Source organism: Saprolegnia diclina (genome assembly GCF_000281045.1).
Source record: "Saprolegnia diclina VS20 unplaced genomic scaffold supercont1.6, whole genome shotgun sequence".
Taxonomy (NCBI): domain Eukaryota; phylum Oomycota; class Saprolegniomycetes; order Saprolegniales; family Saprolegniaceae; genus Saprolegnia; species Saprolegnia diclina.
In genome coordinates, this window is record NW_008246073.1 from 260737 (window position 1) to 283398 (window position 22662).

General features: G+C 57.6%; 11 protein-coding genes and 1 non-coding gene across 14 annotated transcripts; 4 read left to right on the forward strand and 8 right to left on the reverse strand.

Annotated features, from left to right (window-relative positions):
* Nucleotides 1-272: 272 nt before the first annotated feature.
* SDRG_02596 (cytochrome-b5 reductase) lies at nucleotides 273-1326 on the reverse strand. Its single transcript, XM_008608192.1, has one exon. The coding sequence runs from the start codon at nucleotides 1262-1264 to the stop codon at nucleotides 335-337; it is 930 nt and encodes a 309-aa protein (XP_008606414.1). The 5' UTR covers nucleotides 1265-1326; the 3' UTR covers nucleotides 273-334.
* A 287-nt stretch (nucleotides 1327-1613) lies between these two features.
* SDRG_02597 lies at nucleotides 1614-4061 on the reverse strand. 2 transcript variants are annotated; one of them, XM_008608193.1, is made up of 9 exons: nucleotides 3400-4061; nucleotides 3189-3352; nucleotides 2906-3134; nucleotides 2795-2856; nucleotides 2467-2745; nucleotides 2274-2420; nucleotides 2112-2218; nucleotides 1988-2059; nucleotides 1614-1922 (listed from the first exon to the last, which is right to left on the reverse strand). In XM_008608193.1, exons 1-9 carry the CDS (start codon nucleotides 4012-4014, stop codon nucleotides 1882-1884), a joined length of 1716 nt encoding a protein of 571 aa, XP_008606415.1. In that variant the 5' UTR covers nucleotides 4015-4061; the 3' UTR covers nucleotides 1614-1881. The 2 variants fall into 2 exon arrangements, with proteins under 2 accessions (XP_008606415.1, XP_008606416.1); XM_008608194.1 differs by having other exon boundaries at nucleotides 1988-2218; nucleotides 2795-3134.
* A 214-nt stretch (nucleotides 4062-4275) lies between these two features.
* SDRG_02598 (hypothetical protein) lies at nucleotides 4276-5520 on the forward strand. Its single transcript, XM_008608195.1, has 6 exons — nucleotides 4276-4427; nucleotides 4477-4620; nucleotides 4668-4741; nucleotides 4789-4980; nucleotides 5026-5139; nucleotides 5187-5520. The coding sequence occupies exons 1-6, from the start codon at nucleotides 4350-4352 to the stop codon at nucleotides 5491-5493; spliced, it is 909 nt and encodes a 302-aa protein (XP_008606417.1). The 5' UTR covers nucleotides 4276-4349; the 3' UTR covers nucleotides 5494-5520.
* A 10-nt stretch (nucleotides 5521-5530) lies between these two features.
* SDRG_02599 (hypothetical protein) lies at nucleotides 5531-6999 on the reverse strand (the record flags this gene model as incomplete). Its single annotated transcript, XM_008608196.1, has 5 exons — nucleotides 5531-5782; nucleotides 5828-5936; nucleotides 5981-6242; nucleotides 6290-6451; nucleotides 6510-6999. 5 exons carry the CDS (start codon nucleotides 6997-6999, stop codon nucleotides 5531-5533), a joined length of 1275 nt encoding a protein of 424 aa, XP_008606418.1.
* Nucleotides 7000-7435: 436 nt separating this feature from the next.
* Nucleotides 7436-7508, reverse strand: SDRG_02600. Its single transcript has one exon. It is a non-coding gene; the product is annotated as a tRNA-Val (tRNA).
* Nucleotides 7509-7861: 353 nt separating this feature from the next.
* On the forward strand, nucleotides 7862-8870 carry SDRG_02601 (hypothetical protein). The gene is made up of 6 exons (XM_008608197.1): nucleotides 7862-7943; nucleotides 8018-8065; nucleotides 8115-8184; nucleotides 8234-8339; nucleotides 8382-8480; nucleotides 8531-8870. The coding sequence occupies exons 1-6, from the start codon at nucleotides 7880-7882 to the stop codon at nucleotides 8786-8788; spliced, it is 645 nt and encodes a 214-aa protein (XP_008606419.1). The 5' UTR covers nucleotides 7862-7879; the 3' UTR covers nucleotides 8789-8870.
* SDRG_02602 (hypothetical protein) lies at nucleotides 8829-9312 on the reverse strand (the record flags this gene model as incomplete). Its single annotated transcript, XM_008608198.1, has 3 exons — nucleotides 8829-9017; nucleotides 9063-9134; nucleotides 9178-9312. The coding sequence occupies 3 exons, from the start codon at nucleotides 9310-9312 to the stop codon at nucleotides 8829-8831; spliced, it is 396 nt and encodes a 131-aa protein (XP_008606420.1).
* Nucleotides 9313-9665: 353 nt separating this feature from the next.
* SDRG_02603 (hypothetical protein) lies at nucleotides 9666-10776 on the reverse strand. Its single transcript, XM_008608199.1, has one exon. It carries the CDS (start codon nucleotides 10698-10700, stop codon nucleotides 9816-9818), a length of 885 nt encoding a protein of 294 aa, XP_008606421.1. The 5' UTR covers nucleotides 10701-10776; the 3' UTR covers nucleotides 9666-9815.
* Nucleotides 10777-11164: 388 nt separating this feature from the next.
* On the reverse strand, nucleotides 11165-12471 carry SDRG_02604 (hypothetical protein). The gene is made up of 4 exons (XM_008608200.1): nucleotides 12184-12471; nucleotides 12004-12131; nucleotides 11861-11951; nucleotides 11165-11817 (listed from the first exon to the last, which is right to left on the reverse strand). Exons 1-4 carry the CDS (start codon nucleotides 12333-12335, stop codon nucleotides 11355-11357), a joined length of 834 nt encoding a protein of 277 aa, XP_008606422.1. The 5' UTR covers nucleotides 12336-12471; the 3' UTR covers nucleotides 11165-11354.
* Nucleotides 12472-12871: 400 nt separating this feature from the next.
* On the reverse strand, nucleotides 12872-14462 carry SDRG_02605 (hypothetical protein). The gene is made up of 8 exons (XM_008608201.1): nucleotides 14292-14462; nucleotides 14070-14247; nucleotides 13914-14019; nucleotides 13572-13863; nucleotides 13321-13516; nucleotides 13190-13268; nucleotides 13063-13142; nucleotides 12872-13009 (listed from the first exon to the last, which is right to left on the reverse strand). The coding sequence occupies exons 1-8, from the start codon at nucleotides 14448-14450 to the stop codon at nucleotides 12939-12941; spliced, it is 1161 nt and encodes a 386-aa protein (XP_008606423.1). The 5' UTR covers nucleotides 14451-14462; the 3' UTR covers nucleotides 12872-12938.
* Nucleotides 14463-14727: 265 nt separating this feature from the next.
* Nucleotides 14728-20175, forward strand: SDRG_02606. 2 transcript variants are annotated; one of them, XM_008608202.1, is made up of 32 exons: nucleotides 14728-14805; nucleotides 14853-15425; nucleotides 15485-15585; nucleotides 15635-15724; nucleotides 15772-15822; nucleotides 15872-16048; nucleotides 16090-16176; nucleotides 16224-16307; nucleotides 16358-16438; nucleotides 16480-16611; nucleotides 16659-16753; nucleotides 16801-16831; nucleotides 16880-16993; nucleotides 17042-17437; nucleotides 17486-17599; nucleotides 17644-17727; nucleotides 17777-17914; nucleotides 17969-17994; nucleotides 18049-18156; nucleotides 18204-18258; nucleotides 18305-18403; nucleotides 18449-18505; nucleotides 18550-18618; nucleotides 18663-18731; nucleotides 18777-18886; nucleotides 18930-19059; nucleotides 19103-19306; nucleotides 19354-19485; nucleotides 19535-19585; nucleotides 19634-19708; nucleotides 19761-19817; nucleotides 19869-20175. In XM_008608202.1, exons 2-32 carry the CDS (start codon nucleotides 14894-14896, stop codon nucleotides 20127-20129), a joined length of 3810 nt encoding a protein of 1269 aa, XP_008606424.1. In that variant the 5' UTR covers nucleotides 14728-14805; nucleotides 14853-14893; the 3' UTR covers nucleotides 20130-20175. The 2 variants fall into 2 exon arrangements, with proteins under 2 accessions (XP_008606424.1, XP_008606425.1); XM_008608203.1 differs by having other exon boundaries at nucleotides 19354-19585.
* A 198-nt stretch (nucleotides 20176-20373) lies between these two features.
* SDRG_02607 (hypothetical protein) lies at nucleotides 20374-22551 on the forward strand. Its single transcript, XM_008608204.1, has 3 exons — nucleotides 20374-20958; nucleotides 21006-21742; nucleotides 21787-22551. Exons 1-3 carry the CDS (start codon nucleotides 20384-20386, stop codon nucleotides 22470-22472), a joined length of 1998 nt encoding a protein of 665 aa, XP_008606426.1. The 5' UTR covers nucleotides 20374-20383; the 3' UTR covers nucleotides 22473-22551.
* The last annotated feature ends 111 nt before the right edge of the window (nucleotides 22552-22662 follow it).

Consider the following 22662-nt stretch of genomic DNA (forward strand, 5'->3'; position numbering starts at 1 on the left):
AAATTAGTGGAGGCACAATGATGAGCGTACTTATCGCAGCCTCATCGTGCGGCGGCAGGATTTGTCGAAAATGCCGTTTTTAAGGATTTTCCACCAATGAACTGTCATCAAGCCCGTTTGTGATGACTGACGGCTTGGCACAGTGAAGACAGAGACGTTCCTCAAGGGCAACAACGACGACGCCATCGTGACTGCAGGAGGGACTTGCTTGCCCAATATATACGTATACGCTAGTGACCAACGCACCACTATCTCATACAACAACCCAGAAATGTGCGAAAAGGAATGGAAATTGTGTCAAAAGCGGTGTTCGCAAACGTTAAATGTCGGCGCTTTAAAAGGTAAAGAGCATGGTAGGCGTGTACCCGAGCTCCTCGAGCGCCGGCATGACGGCAAACTTGAGCATCGGCGGCGGGCCGCACATGAAGATCTGCGTGTGCGGGCCCGGCGCCGGCATGTGCGCGGCGAGCATCTCCTTGTTGACAAAGCCGCTCGAGAACGCCCAGTTGTCCGTAGGGCGATCGACCGTGTACCAGACCTTGACGTTCGGGTAGTTGCGCGTCATCGCGTCGAGCTCATCACGGAGCAAAATGTCGTCTTCGGTCTGGTTGGCAAACAAAATGTGAAACTCGGTCGTCTCGGTCGGGTCGCGGAGCGCGTAGCGGATGACCTGGAGCATCGGTGTGATGCCGGTGCCGCCCGCAATCATGCCAATCTTGTTCGCCTTGCGCACCTCGATGGTCGTGTCCTTGACGCGGTGCTTGAAGTGGCACTCGCCCTTGCCAACATACGTGAGCTTGCCCTTGGGGCCAGAGACCTCGATGCGGTCGCCGATCGCCATGTTGTCGAGGTACTGCGACATCTTGCCGCCGTCCGGGAACTTGGGGTGCACGTTCTTGAAGTAGACCTTGACGACGAGGTCGACGTAGCCCTTGACGTCGTCCGAGCTCACGGGCGTGTACGAGCGGAGCACGAGCTTGCCCTCGGCATCCGTGTAGCGCAGCGAGATGTGCTGGCCGACCGGAAGGCCGAGCACGTGCTCGGGCGACGGCAACGCAAGGCGGAAGCGGCGCGTGTCGGCCGAGAGCTCCTCCTTCTCGACGAGCTCGAGCATGACCGTCGCGTCCGGCTGGAGCGTCACAAGCTTGGCCTTCTGCGCCGCCTGGTACCGCTTATAGAGCACGTCGAGCACCTTGGTGAGCACGATCGTCACCATGACGAGGAGGATCGCATTGCGCGTCGCGTCGCTGCTGCCGTCGGCCATGGCAAATCCGAAAATGGCCCACTTCAACGACTTTGCCCTTTGTTTGGTATGGTCCCCCGACCCCGGCCAGTGTGTCTTTTTCGAATAAAATGTATTGGATGTTGAAACTGTAGGGCCTGGGTGGGGGACGGGTACAAACATTGGGATGATGCACTTTTTACAGGCCCAATCGGACCCGATGACGTCACGGCCCAGTAGCGACCAGTGGATACCACGACGTAGCGTCGACGTCGCGACGCCTCGACCATCGATGCTGTTTGATGGATCTGCATTCTTGGGCACTCGAGAAATAACATGCAAGGCGACGTCGGCGCATCACCGCATCAAATTTGCATACACCATGCGGGTTGCCACGGAAGATCCGTTGCTGGATTTATTTCCTTGTCAATATACCAGCGATCTACGGCGTGGGCATCAGCGGAGCAATCAACTTTACAGGTTAGTTTGCGACCACACAGCGCTATTAGTTGGCCGCAAACGCTTCTACTAGTAGTAGCTACGGGCTGTACTTTTGTCACGGGGAGGAGAACGCTCGAAAAAGACACTGCCCGAAACGACGGGGCCTTATATACGGACGATCCGTAGTCTTAAAAAGTTGGGCGTTGAAGGGTTAAGCGTCAGTGACTGCAACGGAACAAGCACAGACTGGGCATGGCGTCTATCGTGCAATCATGAAAGTCCCCCACACGTCGCAATACAATTCTAGTCGAAAGGAAGACGCACCTTTGAAAGCGGCAAATTCTTTTCGAGTGAGCACGAGACCGTATGCGAGCAGTGTTTCCAAGTGCTGCAGGGCTAGTACCAGTCGTTGCCGTGGGCCGATTGGGTTTGAGAAAAGGTAGTGTACGCTGAAGATGAACAAGCGACGCGGCGTCGATGCTCGTGTTGGACACATTCAACGTTTTGAGCTGTCGCAGCTGCGCCAAGCATTTCAAACCAGCGTCCCGCAACTCCCTATACCATTGGCAATTTCGTTCATGACAAAGTCTGGTGGTTTGGAGAGCACAACTTGTTGTGGCTCACATTGAGCTCCGTCAAGTGCGGCGCTGAGGACGCAAGCATGCCGGCACCGCGGTCCGTGAGGTAGCCGCTGCAGAGCACGAGGCGACGCAGACTCTGCAAACATGCGAGGTACTCGAGACCTCGGTCGGCGATGCTACGCGCCGAGAATCGTGTGTGCCCAAAACCCATGCACCGCGTACCTTGCACCAAAGAGGGCCAAGCTCGTGAGCTGATGAAGCGAGCCCACGGACGACAAGCTGTGGTACGTGACGCCTTCTGTGCTCAGCACCAAGCTTGTGAGGTGCTTGAGATGGGGTAGACCTCGTGCGCCCATGTCCGAGACGTCGGTGTGCGCCACGTGGAGCTCTTCGAGGGACGTCAAGTGCTCGCAGAGGACTTGAAAAGTCGCATCGTTGAGCTTGGTGCGCGCGGCCTTGAAGTACCGCAGGCGAGAGAGCGATCGCAGGCATCGGAATGAACTACACCGATTTTGAATGAGTGCGTTGGTCATTGGCTCTGAGCGCGGACGTAGCAGTTGCCTGGCTTTGCGAGACATCGAGGGATGTGAGCGTCTCCAGCGACGCGGTGACCTACGCAAGACAGCTGAGGGTAAGAGGGTAGGAGCCATGCAAACCGCACCGCCAACCCCGTATCGTTCACGCCCGAGGTGGACAAGTCGAGGAATGTCAAGCTAGCCCACGCGCGGTGGGGACTCTGAACAAGGCGACACTGACTAGCTTCAAACGAAACGAGCTCTGAAAGCGAGTCGAGTAGATTGACGCCGGCTTGGTCGACAGCGCGACAGCCTGAGAGCACCAAGTGCTGTAGCTGATGCGCATGGACAGCAAGCATGGCTAAGGCGCCGTTTCTAGTTTCAAGCTCAGGCTAAGTGAACCGACGATTTATTGACGAGCAAGAGTACGTGATGTTGCACAGCCCAAGGTTTAGGGAAAGGAGCGAAGCCAGGCCTGTCACGACCGCAAGCACGCCTCTGTCCGAGATACCAGAGCACTGACTCAAGTTGAGTCGTCGTAGACTCGGTGGCAAAGCAAACAAACCTGTATCGGAGATCGAGGGGCATTGGGACTAATCACGATGAATGCCCGAGAGAGCGGGGTATCCATTTCAATTACCAGGTCCAAGTCGGTCAGTTGCGTGCACGACAAGAGGTGCCCGAGTGATTCGTTGCGCAAGAGAGCACATCCAGCGAGATGCAGCACAGACAAGTGCGTCGCATTGGAGAGTGGGTGCAGTGCCAACGGTGACATGTTCTTGCAGTGGCTCAGCTTGGCGACGCGGAGCGCAGCGAGCGGCTCGCGGCCCAGCGTCTCGACGCCAGTGCAGCGCGTCAAGTCGATGTGCATCAGCGACGCTGTAATAGAAGGCGCAAGAGCTTGCAGCCAGCCCGTGTCGACGTCAGCGCAATCGGTGAGGTCGACGCGCGTGCCCAACGGGAGCGACTCGCCAAGCCGTGCAAACAAGTCGGCCGTCAGGGCTTCGTGCGCCACGAGCCGACGCAGGAGCGCGCCAAAGAGCTCTGGCGGTAGTACCGCAGTATCCACTGAGGCTGGCGCGGAGGCCACCTCGATCGCGAGGCGGTCCAAGCAGAGCTCAACCAGTGTGGACGACCCCAACGGAAGCCGTCGGCGGTGCTGTGGCTGACTAGGATTCTTGGTGCGGCAGTGTTTGGGCGCGCGCACATCGTGGGACTCGACGACCGACTCGGTCGAGCTGCAGACAATGCCCATGCGCGAGAGTGTCGAGAACGACAAGTGTAGAGGACGACGACTCGCGCCGTTTCCAGTTTTGTTCTTCGACATTGCACTTTCTACGCGAATCTAAACGCACGCCACTCAACGCGCCACGTCGCATGCGACAACAACTTTACCGTCCCCATGGCCGCAATCTCCATGCGGTCGAGTGCCCGTCGGTGCCATAAAATGTTTAGTGCTCCCTTCACACCATATCCGATAGTGTCGTTGGTTCTTGGACGTCATGAGCATCCAAATTGGCCATCGAGCGAAAGTTGGGTGGAAATAGCCCATCTGGTGCCAGTCCCATTCGCTTGTCATCATTGGCAACGATGGCGGGTCCCGGGCGCACCAAGTTCATTATGATGGTGTCGTACCACGGCACAGCCTTTGTGGGCTGGCAGCGACAAGTGCGAATACTTCTTCTTGCGCTCTGGACAGGCTCATATGATGTCGTAGGCAGCGTCCGCGACGGGCGGCAAGCTCATGCTAAGCGTCCAGGACGTTATTGAGGACGCGGTCTCGACGATCTATCGTCCGCAAGGCGACCGCATCAACGTCACCTCTGTGAGCCGGACCGACTCGGGCACGCACGCTCTCCAGGTAGAGTACGCTCGTCCCAACACTTGAGTTGAATCGATCGTGGCTAGCAATATTGCACGTTCGTTCTGGACGAGTCGCCGGCGCACGACCCTGCCGCCATGCTGCGCGAGATCAACGCCTCGTACGACCAACTTTGATAGTGACATGGAATTGATCATCATTATTTAGACTTCCCGAAGCGGTGCTGGCGCAGACGCTGGCCATCGTGCCACCGAGTACGTTCAAGCACCGCACCAAGTCCAAGTTGAAGAAGTACGTCTACTACATCCAGCAAGGCAAGCGACCTGTCCACGAATCGTCGCCGTACTCGTGGTTCATCGGAAAGCGTCTCGACTTGCCCAAGCTGCGCGACGCCTTGAGGTTGGTGTTATCGCACGCTGACGTTGTCGCCTCAGATTTGAGTAGCCTCATTACGGGCACGCATGATTTCCGCACGTTTTCCATGGGGCTTCAGAAGGACCATTTTGTCGATATGAACACGCTCCGGACCATTGTCGAGTGCAAGGTCGTGCCGCGTCGGTACACAATCGTTTTTTGGTATTTGAGAAGACCTACCCCTTGACTAGACATGTCGACTTTTCGCTCGACTTGACGCGATCAGGCACGGGCCCCATATTGCCACAGGACCCCGACTCTCTCGACGAGAATTTCGTCGTGTGCATCGAGATTACAGGCAACGGCTTTCTTCGGCACATGGTGCGGCGCATCGTTGGCACCTTGCGCAGTGTCGGCGAAGGGCGCGCCGGTCCGGAGCTGATGACGCAAGTTCTTGACGGCCAGATCGAGCCAGGTCCGTCCGTGCCGTCGCGTGGCCTTTGGCTCCACCGCAGCTGGATGACCCAAGCCGAGTACGAGGCTGAAAAGGCGCTGTAACGTGGAACGCATTGTTCGCTGCTCTAATTGTCTCTTGTTAAACTTCCCAGGGTCCGAACGACGCCAGGTTGGCGTCAATGCGAGCGACTACGTCGTCGCCAAAGGACTCGATGCCGTGGTCGTCCATTTGCTTGAGCTCCTTCGTGGTCAAAATGACAATGTTGCCCGGCGAGAGAGGCTGGTCCTTGCGCCACCGCGTCATGTACGTGCGGTCGACGCCGCCGCAGCGAATGCCGCTCACGGAGCTGCGGGCCTTCCACACTTCTTGGTACAGAAAGTCCATATCATCCTACTCGATCCATGAGACATGTGTGTCAACAATATTGTCGTGTACCTTGTCGACGGCAATCTTTTGGGAAAACCCGAGGTTCTTCTCACGCTGTTGAAGCTGCTGGTAAAACTTGTTGCGTTGCTCGCGACCGAGCTTGGGCATGTTTTCGGGACTAGACAGAACAAATCAGAAGCGAGAGGACAATAGGGAGTGTACTTGATGGGAAGCCCGGCCATGTCGGTCAAGACGAAAGCCGCCATCGACTGGCCAAACATCGCCGGCATCGTGCCAAGCACCGGGATGACGCGGATGCGCATGTTCTCGACGTTGCCAAACGCACCGGGGTCCGCGGCCTGCTCGGCATCGAGCGGCAAGAGCTTCGCAATCGTCTTTTCGCTCGAGTAGACCGTCGTGACGGTCGACGCGTCGATACCCTTCTTCTTGAGAAAGTAGCGAATCTTGGACGCCAACGGATCGCCTAGTCGTTATTTCAAGCACAATGTGTCAGCAACGCCAAATACGTACGCACAGCGTCCTGCAGCGAGCCAATGTGAATGCGCGTCGGGTCAGCCTTGCCGCCGGCGCCGGTCGCCGTGATCACCTTGAGGCCCTTCGTGCTCGCCGCGACCAAAAGAGCAGTCTTGGTCGTCACGTCATCAATGCAATCCAAGACGTACGTCGGGTTGCCTGCATAGGTTATTCGTTGTGAGCAAATATACATGCAAGTGCGACAAAGACATCGTACCCGCGAGCAGCTCGTCGGCGACGTCGGCCTCAAACATGAGAGGCACCGCCTCGACCTCGCATTGCGGCACGATTTCGTGCAAGTGCTTTTTGAGCACAGCAGCCTTGGACAAGCCAACGTCTGCGCGCGTCGCGACAGCGTGTCGGTTGAGCGACGAGAGTGTCACGTTGTCGAAGTCGATGAGGCGGAGCTTCTTGACGCCGGACCGCGCGAGCATGTGAGCAGCGTGCGACCCGACGCCGCCAAGACCGATCACAATCACAAAGGCATCTTGAATCTTGGCAAAGCCTTCGTCGCCAAAGAACGAATTGATGCGCGAGAATTGCTCGTTGGTCAAGACCTGGCCTGACGACGACGACGGGGCGGTCGCCGGGAGGTCGCGGGCCGACGGCTTGGTCGCTGGTGGCGATGGCGATTGCAGAAAGCGTTGGGCCGCAATGGCAGAGATCGCGCCGAGGGCGAAGAGCGCAACCGGCACTACGAGCTTCATGATGTGGATGACAACGAGAAGACCACGAATGACCACGCGCTATTCAATGGTGTCCTTTCGCGTATTCGGATTGGCTGATGGGGTAGAGCACGACCAATCAGCATACGATTAGTACACCTAGGTTCATGGTCAGCTCGACGGTGCAAGGTATTCCTTAGGTCGCGCCATTGTTTTTAGAAACCATCACCACCACCATCAGCATTTTAATTATATAATACATGTACAGTCGAATAATTCGCGGCCTCGATCGTTGGCTTTCGATATGGCCACTCATGTACTAGTACCCTTGCTTTCGACCAGCAAGAGCCTGTACCGAGGTGACAGCTAAAAATCACGTTGGAAGTCTCAGCCAAGAGTTAACAATCAGTTTATTGACCCTTGCCAAAACTATTCGATATGTCTTTAAAATATTTCACGCACTGGATAGGAAAAAGTATGGTCTTACCCGGACTTGAACCGGGGACCTTCTCCACGTCAAGGAGACGTGATAACCGCTACACTATAAGACCTTGTATACATTGACCCACGAGAGTCACAAAATATAGAGTTGTGGTAGAGTAGTAATGATAAATCCGCTTATCTCCACTGTTTTTTGTTATCATTGACGCACTAAATCGTAATATGCACCGCAAGGGCAAGAGGGTTTTTAGCGCTTGCTTTTCATTGAGGTCCCTGCATGGGAGGTCGATCTACCTACAAGAGTGGGCTCTCCGTCTTGATACCTAATCGATGGTTTTTGCATGTTGGACGAAGTCGAACCTGTGTCAAATGATTTATATAAGTTGTCACAGTCGATGTGTGCCTAAGGATACGAGCCTCTTGCTTTAGGCTTCTGGTGCGCGCGGATTGGACAAAAGTCCATCCAAATTCCAACGGAAAGATGGCGGCAATGCGATCGCGCATGCGGAAGGAGCTCGAGATGCTCGAGACGGACCCGCCCCATGGTACTACCCCGACATGCGACGGAAGACCATGCTACCTCCATGCGCAGGATGATGCGCTCATGGCTGCATGCTAGGCATCTGCGCCTGGTCGGTAGACGACAAGCTCGACGACCTTCAAGCCCGTACGAGGGTCCTGATGGCAGGACACATCCGATACCTTCTTCGATGTAGAGATCCAAGGACCGGAAGGAACGCCGTATGAGAATGGCGTCTTCCTCCTCGAGATCAAGGTCCCGGAGCGGTGCGCCACGTACTGCGCGACCATCGGCAAGTTAGGGCAAACTGTGTAGCTACCCGTTCGAGCCGCCCAAGGTCCATTTTACGACGCCGATTTTCCACCCCAATATCGACAATGGCGGCCGCATTTGCTTGGACACGCTCAAGATGCAGCCCAAGGTAGAACTAGCGGACAACTCGCAGGAACATGATGGTCTCTAGGGCTCGTGGATGCCCTCGGTGAACCTCTCGACGCTTTTGACAACGATCCGCCTCTTGATGGCCGAGCCCAACCCGGACGATGGCTTGATGCCCGAGATCGTAGGCTTACACGATGCTGTTTACTACTGACGGCGAGTTGCATGTTCTAGACGGATCTCTTCAAGCAAAACCATGAACTCTTTGTGACCAAGGCCAAGGAAATGACGGCGCAGCATGCGACAGCGCAGTTCGTGGTCAAGCCCGCAGCCACCGCCAAAGTCGCAGATGACGCCAGCGCATCGTCCGACTCGGAGAGCAATAGCGAGGCCAATGTAAGCAGCAGCGACGACGACGACGAAGACGAGGCCGACGAAGAAGACGAGGATGAAGAGAAACAGCCGTACAAGCGAGCGCGCTTGTACGACTAGGGTAGTCTACGTTCCTATGTACACGAATAATCCAGCGCCTCTAGTCGTGGGGCAAATGCTGCAAATGTGGCATTGTCGTTCGCAGCGCGTCTTTGGACTGCGAGCTTTCGTCGCTTGCGTCGACATGGTGGAAGCCGTGGCTCGAGTGTCGGACCGACTTCTCGAGCTGCGCGCTGCTGGGTGCGATCGCTTGCAGATGCTGCTTTCGACACACCATCGCATCGGGCTCCTACACGTACGCTCTCGGCGCACATATCTTGCCACACGGCAATACCTTGTCCTTGACGGGCGATGGCGCCGAGAGCTTCTCGAGCTTGTACTTGGGGGGCGAAAGCTGCGGGTCAAACTAGGCGGCTTCGTCGATCCGGAGACATGGTGGCGCGACGCACCTGCTGCAAGCGGTCGACCGTCCCCGCGCCTTGCTTGGGCTTGTACCCGAGCGGCTCCAGTTGAAGAGGTATCGCGCTCATGCTCAACATCTTTTTGTGGCTCGTTATCGACGGCAGCTCCATGGACGCATGCATCCCCAAAGCGAACTGTCATCCACTGTGCTAACAATAGGCACAGCGGTTTCGAGCCCGTCACATGCGGCGTTGCGATGACGCGCCCTTGTCCACAGATTGACCCTCGTGGAGCAACGCGCCTCTCGCCTGGACGTGTGACTTACCCGTCTCTTTATGGATCCATCGAGTCTTTTGGTCGCATTCAGTGAGCTAAAACGACGAGGTGGCTCGGGAAATGCGTGTTCTGTTCCATGCACCAAGGCTTTGCATGCAGTGTACCTCTTCGACGCAAACCAGCCAGAGACTTCAGCATCTCAAGGTGTCGCTTGACCGAGATAGCACAAGAGCACTCAACGCTCGACCCTGCTAGGGTCTAAGGCAAGCGGCAGGAGAGATTTGAGCCGTCACTGCGTCGGTCTGCTGCATTGGACGGCACATTTTTGCTGCTGGCCTAAATCCTTCATTGCTTATCTAGTCTACTAGTACTCCACTACTACAAATACAGGTCATCGTAAATGTTCTCTCTAGTATGCGGCGGCGGATACGGTCGTCGGCGCTTTGAACGTCTTGAAGAGCTTGTCCCAGAGACTGAAGCGCTTGGCAAAGTTGTAGTTGGGGTGCGTATGGTGCAGATCGTGGTCGTGCACGCGGAGGCAAATACTTGACGACGACAAGAGCGGCATCTGCGGAAACGAAAAGCCTTTGATGTCGAGCCCCGAGTGGCCCGCGATCTCGACGTACGTCTTGTATGCGAGCACGAGCTGGAGCTGCGTCGGCGAGACGCTCGGGCCCAAGAGAAATGCGAGCGTCATGGGCAAAACGTTGGTCAAGACCAAGTCGACGCCGTCTTGCTCGTACGTCGAGAGCGGTGTCGGGTGCAAGTGCAAGTGGTGGCGCTTGTGCACGTGCTTGTACAAGCTCGGCACGATGTGGCAGATGTAGTGGGCGGCATAATGAAACAAGTCGAAAATGACTTCGAGCACGAGCGACTTGGGAATAAAGTACACGTACGCCTCGAGGTAGCTCCAGTAGTCTGCGTCGCTCGATGGATTGAAGTAGATGCCAATCGACGCCGAGACCACTTCGGTGGGCACGACAATGCAAAAGATGCGCGCGAGGATGACCATGTTTTGAGCTGACGACGGCGCCGACCGCTTCTCGCCGTGGATGACGTCCTTGAACGACGAGATCCACTGGAACCAGGCGAGGACGCCAAAGATGCGCACAACGACGCCGAGGTACCGGAGGCCGAGCACCGAGAGCAGCGACGTCTCTGTGGCCTGCGCTGCGAGCCAGTACGTGGCGGCCGCGATCGTGCAGATGAAGCTGTTGATGACCACGTAGAACTTGATCTTGCGCAGGAGCCAGGCCATGTTGGCCCACTGCATGCACGTCGGAAGAGGCAGCATCGGGCGAGTAGTAGCGGTGGCGGCCGGCGACAGGTGGCGGCGATCTCGACGCTTCAGTTGTGCGCCAGAAGCATCCAAGTACCGAGTGGCGTGTCCGTGGGACGTTGAACGGACCAATCAGCAGCAACGTTCGAATATACCCAATGAATGATCAGGATGTGACACGATCGCGCCAATCAAAGCGACTGCAGCGGGATGACGCGCATGGGACGGCCGGACCGCTGCTTACGGAAGCTCCCGCCTCCAGCATGACATCACTTGCCGCCGATGATGCAAGGGCGCGCGCAGCCGTCGACACCCGCATCATTCATACAGGTATGCGATGACTACGATAGTAAACTACAATAGAGTAAGCTTTACGTGCTCCATCGATAACCTTGGACGCTGCTGACGTTACCGGCCATCCATGCACTGGCCAACTCTACTCCACGCGGCCGTGGCCATGCAGCCAGCCTACTTGCATCATGATCGTCCTTCTGATACGCCGCTTGCACCAGCCATTTGATCGTCGAAGCGAGCTTGTATTGCATGCTTAAAGGTGCATAGTCGAGGATGAAATACATTGGCGTGCGACGTCAACAACGTGGTCACAGCAAATGAAATGGCAGCGAATGGGCTACACGATGGCGACGGCGTCGGGCGACCCAAGCGCATCTAGACCGCTTCGAGGGCCCCGTAGTTCTTGGCCGACGCGTGTTGCTGCGCCATCGGCGTTTTTTTTTGGGCGTCTTCACTCGGTGGTTGCCAGCGCGCAATGACGTCGGGCGTGATCATCGTGACAAAGCACCCAATGCAAAAGACGGAAATGACATGGCCGCAGAGCAGTGGCGGCGCCGTGCAGAGGAAAACGCGGAACGAACTCCAGTCCGTGCCCGGAATAAAGTCGGCCCACATGACGTAGAGCGTGTAGAGCGGGAGGCACACGCGTGCAAAGAACCACGCAATGTACGCGACATAGAAGAGGCCAATGTATACCGCCGTCTCCTTGTACCCGAGAAGGTCGAGGATCGTCGCGAGGTTCATGGGCGGAATGCAAATCTCGACGAGGAGATACATGCTCAAAAGGTATGTGTTCATCGTGCACCCGCCGTAAAAGTTGTAGAGCACATACGGGATCCTACGCCGATAACATGAGACGGGCTATCTACAGAAGGACGTACATGGCAATGATGTGGTGGGCAACAAACACTTTGTAGTGCTCAATCTTCCACGCGTACACGACGTACAAGTCGAAGAGAAAGTACGCGATCGCTACAGGTTCTCATATGAGCACCAGGATCAATAAGAAGAAGCTAAGACGTACAAAACGAAAAGAGACCGATCGCGAGGTCGAGGCTGTGGATCGGCATCAAGTGTGCGTCCCATTCCTGCTGGCTAAAGCTGTAGAGGAGACCGGCGCAAATGACGGTCGAGTGGATCGTCGAGTTGATCCTAGCACGCCCGTCGTGAGCGACAATATACAAAAATCTTTGGACGCGCGTACCGAGAGCACCATTCGCCCTTCTGGACCTCGGAAAAGGCGCGGAAGACGGCCAAGTACTTGTTGGAGAGGTAGTATGAGCCATAAAAGACTGCGACAAAGCCCACGACGCAGAGGCTCAGGACGCCGTACGTGAGGAAGACGACGCCCGCCATTCGTCGTCTTTTCGCCAAATTCGAACTGCAATTTGACAGCAGCTGTGTGGTATATTACGAAGGGGCAGGCTTCAAGAATCGAGTTTGAGAGGTTTTGAAGAACGGCAACGTCAGCGACGCGAGCATCGGACGCCGATGACGTCGTGCCACTGGTCCAGCGCATACATACTAGTAATTGGTAGCTGGTGAATAGCATAGCCTCGGGCGATGGCAGAGATATGAGGTAGGACACCAAGTCCTTCTCAAAGGCCGATAGCGTTGGCAAGGACGAGGCGACCCAAGCATATGTGCCATGATTACGGTATGGCGCCAATCACAGGGCGCCAAGTGGCAGCTCAAGGCGTCTCGTCAACTGTAGACACACAAGTGACAACGCCAAGCGACCATGCAGCTATCATGTAAGTTGCCCAGACCACCGGGGGGCGAGCGCCGAGCTTGGTGCTGGGCACGGACGAACACGCCCCTCGATGCAAGCGCGCCATGGCGAAGCACTGGCCGCAAAGACACAAGACACGTAGTACAATGCGCTCGGCGCATGCGTGTTGAGAAGACATTCGCACCGCAAGCTCTAGTCGGTCGAGCTGCTAGCGAGGAGCTTGTGCTTTAAAGGCGCAGCTTGGCCATGTCCAAGCTCAACGAGGAGAGCTTCCACAAGACGATGCGGCCGTCGAGACCTACAGCAACACACGTTTCATACGCGAGGCTCGTCGAGACGGATACGTTGTACCGGACGACGTCAGCTCGGTGATCGAGCCGTTGCTCGACCGAGCAAACGGCTGCAGGCACGTGACTGTGGCTTCGTGCTTCCTACACAGAGTGCTCGAGTTTGGCGAAAAATGAAGGTGATTGCGTACGTCCAGAGCGCGCCCTTGTCGCCCGACGTTGCGTCCGCCGACTGGCCGCGGGACACCTTGCTTTCCCACTGCTGCCGCACTAGCGCATCATGCATCCTCAGATCTGCCATGCCTCATAAGCATCGGCGTACTGCTGTTGAAGCCACCGCCGCCGAGCGCGGCCTTGGCAGGCGTCGCCGACTTTTTGTCGAGAAACTCCGAGAACGACCAGTACCCGTTGCGGTCCATCGTGAAGAGCAGCAAGTTGAAATCGTAGCCGCAGCCAACGACCGCATCGTTCGAGAGGAAGAGCAGACGCGTGAGCGGGAGATGGGGAAAGCGAATCGACTAAAGCAACGGCAATAAGACGGAATAAGAGGTAAGACAAGCAGTGATGTCGTACCTGTAGCGTCGGGACCTCGCCGGGCTGGCCGAAATGCACGAAGTGGATCGACGACCCGTGGCCCGCAAACGCGAGGCGGTCGCCGTGCGTCGACCACGCCGCCGCGTTGACCCACGCGTTGGCATTGTCGAATTCTGCCATGGGCTCGCCAAAGGGCGCCATGGCCGGGAACGGGCCGGCGTCCGGCGCGGCGTCGACGTCGGCGATGTACGCCCCAAAGACACGGCACTTCATGTCCGTACTCGCCGTCACGAGGAGCTGGCTGTTGGGGTGCCAGTCCAAGTCGACGACGCTAGCATATACATAAGCACCCAGCATGCAATAAAGCTAAGACGATCGTACGTCGACTTGTGCTTCTTGATCATCTTGGAAATCCACCAGTTGTCGAGCGCTTGGTAGTAGCACACGGACACGCACTTGGCACCACTCCCGACGGCAAACTTCTTACCTGCGCATTGGACGCATGGGCGACGCAGATATATGAGGCGCGAGACGTACCATCGGGACTCCACTTGACGTTGATGGCCGCGCGCGTGATGCGCAAGACGACCAGCGACGGCTTCCACTTGCGCTCGGACGGGTTGTAAGTCCACACAAAGGCCGACCGGTCGTGCGAGCACGAGACAATCATGTCGTGGACCGGCGACCAGTCGAGGCCGCTCACGACCATGTCGTGCTACGGTGGCGTGAGGCTGGATGCAGGAGGCGGGCCATGTCTACCTCGGTGAGGATGGCTTCCTTGCGCCACTGGGCCACGTCGGGCGCATGGCAGTTGGAGTAGATCCAGATCTCATTCGTGTTGGGGCAGATGGCCACCTTGGACTTGTCATGGTTCCATGCATGGCACGTGATCGCCTCGGCAAGATGCCACACGCTCATGCTTCGCCTTCGTCGATATCCAAAATGCTGACTCTGGCATCCGGACGACTCCAGCCCCAGTTCGCTTCTTTCGGTAGGCTATGACCCTATTTAGATACAACCAGGCCTGTTTCAGGCCTTTTCAGGACTCTCAATCGGGCATCCAACCCTAGAAGCAGGTCGCAACCGACGTCGCTTCGGGTGTGTTTTCGGATATATCCGAATCCAAGCATCGACTAAACGACTAACCATGCCTCAGCCAAGGCTGCAACGAACGTAATCATTTGAAAAAGATCGTCAGCGGCGCGCTCCCACGGCTACCGCAAGGGGACTCCGACGAGGCAGCTTGCAGCGACCGCTTGCACGACAATATAAGGTTTTGCAGAAAGGATCTAGTTAGTAGAACGTCGAATTCGGTCATAGTCGAAACGGGCGGTGGTTTCCGACGCGTCGAGCAGTCGGGGATGAGCAAGAACGGGCAGCGGGTCGCAGACCTCGTGCGCGGCTCGCCCGAGAACATGGCCTGCGCCGACTGCGGCGTCACCTTGACGACGGCCTCCGATGCGACGTGGGCCGCGCTTACCTTTGGCGCGTTCGTGTGTCTCCAGTGCGCTGGCGCCCATCGGCAGCTCGGTGTCAACATCTCGCGCGTCAAGTCCGTGCACATGGACAGCTGGACCGACGACGAAGTCAAGCGAATGCTTGGCAACCGCGCGGTCAACGCGGTCTACGAGAAGCACCTGCGCCCGGACGCCAAGGCGACGACGCGCCGCGCGCTCCAGTGCAATGCCATGAGCCGCGACGACTTTGTGCGCCTCAAGTACGAGGCGCGTACCTTTACGACCGACGCCGGCCGGGCGTTTCAAGGTCCTACGTCCGAGAAGACTGAGCGGCGCGGTGCTACGACCAGCGGCTCGATCGTCGAAGTGTCCAAGCGCTTTGTCAACTACTTTGTCGTCGTCGGACGCGGCCAGGCCGTCCTCGGCAAGCCGCTGGGTACGCCTCCTATTCCATAGTACTACGTTCATATCCATAGCCTATGTAATTGTGTTTAGGCGAGAATGCGAGCCCGAGCGACGTCCAGTTTGTCCCGACAATCCTCGACAGCTTCCCGGATGCGCACGCCGATGCGCCGTTGCCGAGCCACATTTCGCAGGTCGTCCTACACACCTATCTGGCACAAGGAATCGAAACCACCATTCTAGTTTGCGTTTCCAGAAGGTCTGGCGCTCAGCCCAACCCACATCACCCCCACGTTCTTTACATTTGTGTTAACCAACGTGAGCGGTGCCAAGGTCCGCTGTGCACTGGCACACGTATACGCTCACAAAGCAACGCTTAGCTTTATGCATGCGCACTCAAGTTTGTCGAGGAGCTCTCACCGCTTGAAGTGGTGCGTCCTCGTGTCCTTTGCATCGATCCAAGTCGACGCGATGCCATAGCTCACCTTGTTTGCGCCGCCGCCCGGCAGCGAAAAGTCCAAGGCGCCCGTCATTCCAAAGTGGGCGCAAGACCTCTCGTCCGGGTCGGCGTCGACCACGTCCGTCTACTGCCCCAAGTGCCTCTTACTAATCTCGCACCACCCGCTCTTCTCGAGCTACCGCCTTTTCCTGCAGCAGGTCGATGCGTCGCTGCCCCCATAGTACTCAACTGGGTTTAGATCTATCGACTCTCGCTCTCGACGGCGCCGATGCCAATCGAGCGCTACATTGCCAACTTTGTGAGCGAGGTGCCCATGCCACCGCGGGTTCGAACCCCTTGCAGTGTGTAGTTTTACGAGACAGCGCATATTAGGGCCGCATTCAGGTCCAGCTCACGCTGCCCGAGCGCACGATCTACATTGCCCGGCCGCCAAAAAACCAACTGCCGCTCGCCGACGTACGCCGACTCTTAACGCGTTAGGAGTGTGCACCACATGACGCACATAGTTTTCTCTTCGGTCGCTCTTCCAAGTGCTCGATATGAACAACGTGTTGACGGTCGTGGCGTGTCTCTTGCTCGAGCAAAAAGTTGATACCTTGATACATTTCAATGGCTCACATTAGCGTAGGTGGCGCTCTGCTCCAAGCACCTTGCGCTACTGACGCCGATCGCCGAGACCCTTTTGACGCTGCTCTTCCCGCTGGCGTGGCAAGGCGCGTACATCCCCGTGCTCCCGTCGTCGCTCCTCGACGTGATTGACGTAGACACTATGTCCATTCTGCATGGCTCTGAAGAGTGCTCGTACAGGCGCCCGTGCCGTTCCTTGTCGGCGTGCACTCCAAGTACCTCGCGACAGCCAGTCGCTCGACCGACGTCTTTTTCATCGACTTGGACCACAATCGGTATCTTGCGTGTGCACTTGCCACGTCACGGGCGGTCATTTCCTTAGGATCATTCCGCCGCGCAATGAAGACGGCATTGTACGTTCCTTGGTCCCATGATCAGGAAGAAGCGACTTCTTGGGCTAGGAAACTGTGCTGCCCAAGATGCCGGAGCGTGCTGCAACAAAACTCAAAGTCAAACTCCAAAACTGCGCCAACGTGTTTGATCCATTTGCACCCGAGATTGCCAAGGCCGACTGGGTAACACCGTGCTTTCTCGAGACGACCGATGCAATGCTGGAGCTGTAGGCGTTCGGCGGCGACGAATACCTCGAGCCCATCACAGATTTCGCCTCGTCAGGCATGACGCTGCCCATGCCATCCGCGCCAAGTGACGTCGTCGCTAGCCGCAAGGGCAGTCTTGGCGACAAGCGCACGCTCTCGGCTGTGTCGGCGGCGTCCCTCACTGCGTCGTCGTCCCTCTCGCAGTACAGCAGCCTTCACTTTAGCTCGTTCAAGCTTCTCTCGCACACGAGCTCGTCGGCGTCGATGCTCGAGCGTGATCGGTCATTGTCGTCGTCGGGTGCCGACGGTCTCGTGCTGCCACCGACGCCGTCGCCCGGTGCTGGGTTTGTGCCCGACCAAGTCCGACAGTCGTTCTTGCGCTTCTTCATTTCCATGCTCAAGCGCTATGCGTCCTACTTGGTGCGACACTCGCTCGCTTCCAGTTCATTGAAGGTCCTTGGTGGCTAGAACAATGACAGCAGCAAGACCAACACGGCGCCCATCTTTGATGCCGCCGGCTTCTTGCGCGACAATAGCGACGCCGCGTCCCGGCCGTTCCTGAGCGTCATGATCGAGTCCCAGGCACATGCTTCTAGCGTCCACACCCATGTTCACGAGCTACTTAGATGTTTCAGCGCTTCTGCGAGGACCGACTCTTCAACCCGACGCTGCCCGAGGTTGTTTTTTTCGACCAAGCTATCAACCAAAAGGTTCCGTGTCTCTATCCAGTGGATAGATAGATAGTGACCTTTTGGATAGTTGAACCGGTCCTTGTCGCTTGGGAAGAAGAAGCACGACGTGAGCTTTCTCGAAGACAAGACGGACGTCATCCGGGAGACGTTCGTGGCGCCGTCGCCGTCGACGCTCGGCCTCCCCGACAATGGCGCCGTGTACCACGTACGGCTTTGTATCAATGTATCAATGGACTTACCGTTCTTTCTGCATCCCTAGTACAAGGCCTTTCCACGGCTCAAAAAGTACAGACACATTCTTATAAGGCCTTCCGAGAGGGCACTCCCAACTCGGTTTAGACACCTCTTTGGGACGATCCGCAAGCCGCGCGAGCTCTACGCTGCCCGAGAGCAGCAGCGCTTTGTCGCGCCCGTCGACGTGCACCAGCAAATCTACCGGCTCAGCACGTACGCACTGCCGTCGTCTCCGAGCTAGCCGCAATGCGACCCGTTAGGTGCGTCAAGGACACGGCAGCCACGTGGGATGCGACGCGCCGCCTCGTCACGCGCGTGCGTTTCGCTGAATGATTCTTGGCGGTGATGCATCGGCATGTAGTTGCAAGCGTTCTACCGGTCGTATCGCCAGCGCAGTGCGTACTTGCGCATGCGCCGCGCCGTACTCTGCATCCAGCGGCACCTCGCCGCACGGCTCAAGGTGCGTCGACCCCGTTGTTGGCTGCCGCGAGTCGTATCGATGTAGCGCCAACAACTCCAAGCCAGCTATCGTCGCCTGCGCGCGGCCATTACGTGTCTTCAGGTACCAATTGCAGAGAAATGGAAGTGCAAACGGTGGTGGCGTAGGGCCGCTTTCGCATGGTCGCTCAGCGCGCTGCGTACCAGCGGCAGCGACAAGCATTGTTGCGCCTGCAGGTGCGCGATCTCGCGTCGGATCGCCCTCAACGCGCGGGATGTAGGCGTTTGGAAAGCAAGTGGTGTACACGCGGCGGCTGCAGCGGCTGCGCCATGGCATCTTGCGGCTCCAGGTACATGGTCTTTTGCACTCGAAACGACCACCAACGCCGTCGTAGGCACGATTCCGAGGCCAGCAGCAGGCCCGCGTCTTTGGTCGCATTCGCGCCGACGTGGTTCGCCTGCAAAGCGTCTTTCGCGGCGTGCTGACGCGCATGGCGTCACTCCAGTACGTCCTACATCAATCGAAAGCGCGTTTCTAGCGCTTGTAGGTGGCGCCAAGAGCTACTGAGCACGTACCGCGACACGATCTTTGAGTTGTGGCAAAAAGCATGCGTGCCACTGCTGTACCGGTCCAAATTCTGGATCATTTACGACAAACCCGACTTTTTGTCGCTGGGCGTACGCGATTAGAGGACCCGATTCGAGTGCGATGTGTACGTAGGTGCATTTGGAAGAGATGGGGCGCCTCCATGCGATCTTGACGGCGATCGACGGTCACGAGCGGCTGCACCCGACCGTCGTGCCCACGGGCCCTGTCGCCAAGACCCTCAAGACGTTGTGGACGCCGGTGCTCCGCGTCCACCGGCGTGCAGCGCGTGCCCGGCGCCAGCATCTCTTGAAGTCGTCGCACTCGAGCTTTGACATTGTACGTGGCTTGCTGCGGTTTGACGCTGCGGCAACACGAAGGGGTAGGCCTTTGTGCGCCTCGAAGAAGAGATGCTCGAGCTGTACGAGCAACTCAAGTACCACACGACAGACGCACTGCTGCACGCGTTCTACGCGGATTTTGACATTTGCTCGACGAGCAAGCTCAAGAAGCGCTCGGTGCGACGTCATTTAACCCCAAGCGCGGGTGTCAGTATGGTGCATCTAGCTCGTTCAACTGCTCTGGACATCACGGACGACCGCGACGCACAGTGCCAACGTCAGTTCTTTGCCAGGTGAGCAACGCTAAGGCAGTTGGTACGTGTAGGTGGTGCTTACGATCGGCAGTGGCGGCGCCGTGCGCGCACCCGGCGGCATCAACGCGATCGAGACCAAGCGCCACGTACCGAGCTCAACTGTCCTGGCGGCATGTTGACACATTGATACATATGTAGTCGCGCATCTGCACGGACCTTGCGTACACGGTGAACGCGGCCATGGCGTCGCTTCAGGTGCGACGATACTACATCTTCATGTAGCATCATGCTTGAACGTTGGTGCAGAAGACGACGCCACTGCGCACGGTCAAGGCGCCACGCGTGGCCCAGGACCTCACGCGCGCGATGGCGTACCAGAACCACCTCTTGGAGATTCAGTTGGCCGAGTGCCAGCGCGAGTTGCTCCGCTGCCAGCAGCGCCTCGAGGCGGGTCGCAGTGATGAGAGTCGCCCCGAGGAGCCGTCACCAGAAGCAGTTGATGACCACAAAACCAAGACTTCGTCGTGCTACTTTGGCGCCGTCTCGAACAATGCGCAGTCCATTTAGACATACTAGTATGTAAGGCGAAGCGCAAGTCCCTTTCATGTTCCTACGCAGCGTCTGGATCTATCTGAATATGAATGTCAAACCTCAAACACTCAATGGGAAGTGCAACGCTGGAATTCTGAATTGAGCTTCATCGCGATCAATTCAGTTTCACGGTGCTGTTTTGAGCCATAGAAACTCAATTGGACCAGCTGGTTTGAAGTTGGGTGTTTTCCGAGCGGTGCGATCCATTCGTGGGCAGTTGACCAAATATTATGGACAACAAGAAGCGCGAGCGCGAGTGGGACGCCCGCGAGGCCATGGCCAAGGTCCGGGCGTCGCTGCCCATCTTCGCGTGGAAGAAGTCCATCCTGGACACGGTCCGGTCGAGCCGCGTCGTGATTGTCGTCGGCGAGACGGGCTCGGGCAAGACGACGCAGATCCCGCAGTACATCTTTGAGGCGCACATGACCAACCCGAGCAAGAAGATCGCCGTGACACAGCCGCGCCGCGTCGCCGCCATCACGGTTGCCCAGCGCGTCGCCGAAGAGATGGGCTCGCGCATCAAGGACGGCCCTGTCGGCTACTGCGTGCGCTTTGACGACACGACGTCCGCGGCCACGAAGCTCAAGTTTATGACCGACGGTATGCTCGTGCGCGAGGCGCTGCTCTCGCCGTCGCTCGATGCGTACTCGGTCGTCGTGCTCGACGAGGCTCACGAGCGGTCGCTTCAGACCGACATCCTCTTTGGCGTCATCAAGCGGGCGCTCGCGGCGCGCAAGGACCTCCGCGTTGTCGTCATGTCGGCGACGCTGGACGTTGGCCTCTTCGAGTCCTTCTTTAAAGAGAGGTACGCAACCTCCGAGTTTGTACGTTTTACGATTGATCTCGCTATAGCTCGCCGGCCGTGCTGCGGATTCCCGGTCGAACGCACCCGGTCGACATCTTTTATACGACCAAGGCGCTGCCCGACTACCTCGACGCGGTCCTCATCACGACGCTGCAGATCCACCTGGACAATGCCGAGAACAATGGCAGCATCCTTGTCTTCCTCACCGGCCAAGAAGACATTGAGACGATGGAAGGGCTTCTCAACGACTATGGCACGCGGCTTCCGGCGACGTCCTCCAAGCTCCTCGTGTGCCCGATCTTCTCGGCCATGCCCCGGGAGGCGCAAATGCTGGCGTTCGAGCCCGCACCCCGCGGCGTCCGCAAGGTCATTTTGGCGACCAACATTGCCGAGACGTCGATCACGATCAACGGCGTCCGGTTCGTCGTCGACGCCGGCCTTGTCAAGCAGCGGTCGTTTGTCGGGCACATGGAGCATCTGCATGTCGAGTCGATCTCGCAGGCGCAGGCGTGGCAGCGCAGTGGTCGTGCGGGTCGGGAGGCCCCCGGCGTGTGTTACCGGCTCTTCCCCGAAGACAAATTTGAAGAGCTCCCGGCACGTGCGATCCCGGAAATCAAGCGCGTGAGCCTCGAGATCGTGGTCTTGCAGCTCAAGACGATGGGTATTGACGACATTCTTGGCTTTGACTTTATCGAGCGGCCCAACACGGCCAACCTCATGCGGGCCCTCGAAAAGTTGTACGCGCTCGGCGCGTTCAACGCCGATGGCTCGCTCACGCCGCGCGGTGCGTCCTGTACTGTCTGCCGTCCTCTCAGACACGTTGTCTAGGTCGGACCATGGCCAGTCTGCCCGTCGATCCGATGTGCGCCGTCATGCTCTTGCGATCGCTCGAGCTCGAGTGCGCGGCTGACGCCTTGAGCATCGTGGCCATGCTTAGCGTCGAGTCGATCTTTTACTCGCCCAAGGATCAGAAGGAAAAGGCGGCGGCGTCCCGTGCGCAGTTTGTGTCGCTGGATGGCGACCAGCTCATGCTCCTCGCTGTCTACAATGCGTACGCGCAGACGTCGCTCAAGCAGCGCGCCAAGTGGTGCCGCGACCATTTCATCAACCACCGGTCCATGCAGCGCGTCGAGAAGGTCCGCGACCAGCTCGTCACGTACCTCTCCAAGGTCGCGCCGTCGACCGACGCACTGACGGCCTCGGCGCTGCCCGACACGGTGCCGGTCCGAAAGGCCATCGTCGCCGGCTTCTTTCTCAACAGCGCGATGCGCACCAAGTCGGCGCTCATGTCGAAAGCGAGCTTTCAGACCATGTGCAATGCGACCAAAGAAGACGTCAAGGTGCACCCGAGCTCGGTGCTCTTCCAGCGCAACCCGCCGCCGCGCTACGTGGTCTTCAACGAGCTCGTCTTTACGAGCAAACACTATGTGCGCAACCTTGTGCCGATCGAGAAGGAGTGGCTCGTCGAAGCCGCGCCCGGGTTTTTCAAAACCATCGACCAGATCCGACAGTAGAGATAAAGTCCGGACGACATTGTCGATAGCGATGTCGACACGAATGTATTATGATGCTAAGTCAGCATTGGGAGATGGGGTCGTCCTTGCACGACAAGCTGGGGGACCGAATGACCCTTGCCCGGGCTCGTCACATGACCAAACCGTGGTCGCCATATCGATTCTGTTACACAACAACTTTAGTCATGGG

What these genes read in the sequence shown, in the direction of transcription:
- SDRG_02605 (XM_008608201.1), bottom strand. Translation starts at nt 14,450, where the DNA reads ATGAGCGTGTGGCATCTTGCCGAGGCGATCACGTGCCATGCATGGAAC. An exon ending in CGGCGGTGGCTTCAACAGCA is followed by an intron (nt 13,269 to 13,320) that starts GTACGCCGATGC and finishes ATGATGCGCTAG; the next exon opens with TGCGGCAGCAGTGGGAAAGC. An exon ending in CACCGAGCTGACGTCGTCCG is followed by an intron (nt 13,010 to 13,062) that starts GTACAACGTATC and finishes GTGTTGCTGTAG; the next exon opens with GTCTCGACGGCCGCATCGTC.
- SDRG_02604 (XM_008608200.1), bottom strand. Translation starts at nt 12,335, where the DNA reads ATGGCGGGCGTCGTCTTCCTCACGTACGGCGTCCTGAGCCTCTGCGTC. An exon ending in AAGGGCGAATGGTGCTCTCG is followed by an intron (nt 12,132 to 12,183) that starts GTACGCGCGTCC and finishes CGGGCGTGCTAG; the next exon opens with GATCAACTCGACGATCCACT. An exon ending in GATCGGTCTCTTTTCGTTTT is followed by an intron (nt 11,952 to 12,003) that starts GTACGTCTTAGC and finishes GAGAACCTGTAG; the next exon opens with CGATCGCGTACTTTCTCTTC.
- SDRG_02607 (XM_008608204.1), top strand. Translation starts at nt 20,384, where the DNA reads ATGGACAACAAGAAGCGCGAGCGCGAGTGGGACGCCCGCGAGGCCATG. An exon ending in GAGTCCTTCTTTAAAGAGAG is followed by an intron (nt 20,959 to 21,005) that starts GTACGCAACCTC and finishes ATCTCGCTATAG; the next exon opens with CTCGCCGGCCGTGCTGCGGA. An exon ending in TGGCTCGCTCACGCCGCGCG is followed by an intron (nt 21,743 to 21,786) that starts GTGCGTCCTGTA and finishes CACGTTGTCTAG; the next exon opens with GTCGGACCATGGCCAGTCTG.
- SDRG_02606 (XM_008608202.1), top strand. Translation starts at nt 14,894, where the DNA reads ATGAGCAAGAACGGGCAGCGGGTCGCAGACCTCGTGCGCGGCTCGCCC. An exon ending in AGGTGCCCATGCCACCGCGG is followed by an intron (nt 16,177 to 16,223) that starts GTTCGAACCCCT and finishes AGCGCATATTAG; the next exon opens with GGCCGCATTCAGGTCCAGCT. An exon ending in GCGTCATGATCGAGTCCCAG is followed by an intron (nt 17,600 to 17,643) that starts GCACATGCTTCT and finishes CGAGCTACTTAG; the next exon opens with ATGTTTCAGCGCTTCTGCGA.
- SDRG_02598 (XM_008608195.1), top strand. Translation starts at nt 4,350, where the DNA reads ATGGCGGGTCCCGGGCGCACCAAGTTCATTATGATGGTGTCGTACCAC. An exon ending in TTGTGGGCTGGCAGCGACAA is followed by an intron (nt 4,428 to 4,476) that starts GTGCGAATACTT and finishes ATGATGTCGTAG; the next exon opens with GCAGCGTCCGCGACGGGCGG. An exon ending in AAGCTGCGCGACGCCTTGAG is followed by an intron (nt 4,981 to 5,025) that starts GTTGGTGTTATC and finishes AGATTTGAGTAG; the next exon opens with CCTCATTACGGGCACGCATG.
- SDRG_02603 (XM_008608199.1), bottom strand. Translation starts at nt 10,700, where the DNA reads ATGCTGCCTCTTCCGACGTGCATGCAGTGGGCCAACATGGCCTGGCTC.
- SDRG_02596 (XM_008608192.1), bottom strand. Translation starts at nt 1,264, where the DNA reads ATGGCCGACGGCAGCAGCGACGCGACGCGCAATGCGATCCTCCTCGTC.
- SDRG_02601 (XM_008608197.1), top strand. Translation starts at nt 7,880, where the DNA reads ATGGCGGCAATGCGATCGCGCATGCGGAAGGAGCTCGAGATGCTCGAG. An exon ending in CGAGACGGACCCGCCCCATG is followed by an intron (nt 7,944 to 8,017) that starts GTACTACCCCGA and finishes GCTGCATGCTAG; the next exon opens with GCATCTGCGCCTGGTCGGTA. An exon ending in GCTCGACGACCTTCAAGCCC is followed by an intron (nt 8,066 to 8,114) that starts GTACGAGGGTCC and finishes TCTTCGATGTAG; the next exon opens with AGATCCAAGGACCGGAAGGA.
- SDRG_02597 (XM_008608193.1), bottom strand. Translation starts at nt 4,014, where the DNA reads ATGGGCATTGTCTGCAGCTCGACCGAGTCGGTCGTCGAGTCCCACGAT. An exon ending in CTCAATGTGAGCCACAACAA is followed by an intron (nt 2,219 to 2,273) that starts GTTGTGCTCTCC and finishes CCAATGGTATAG; the next exon opens with GGAGTTGCGGGACGCTGGTT. An exon ending in GTCGCTTGTTCATCTTCAGC is followed by an intron (nt 2,060 to 2,111) that starts GTACACTACCTT and finishes GACTGGTACTAG; the next exon opens with CCCTGCAGCACTTGGAAACA.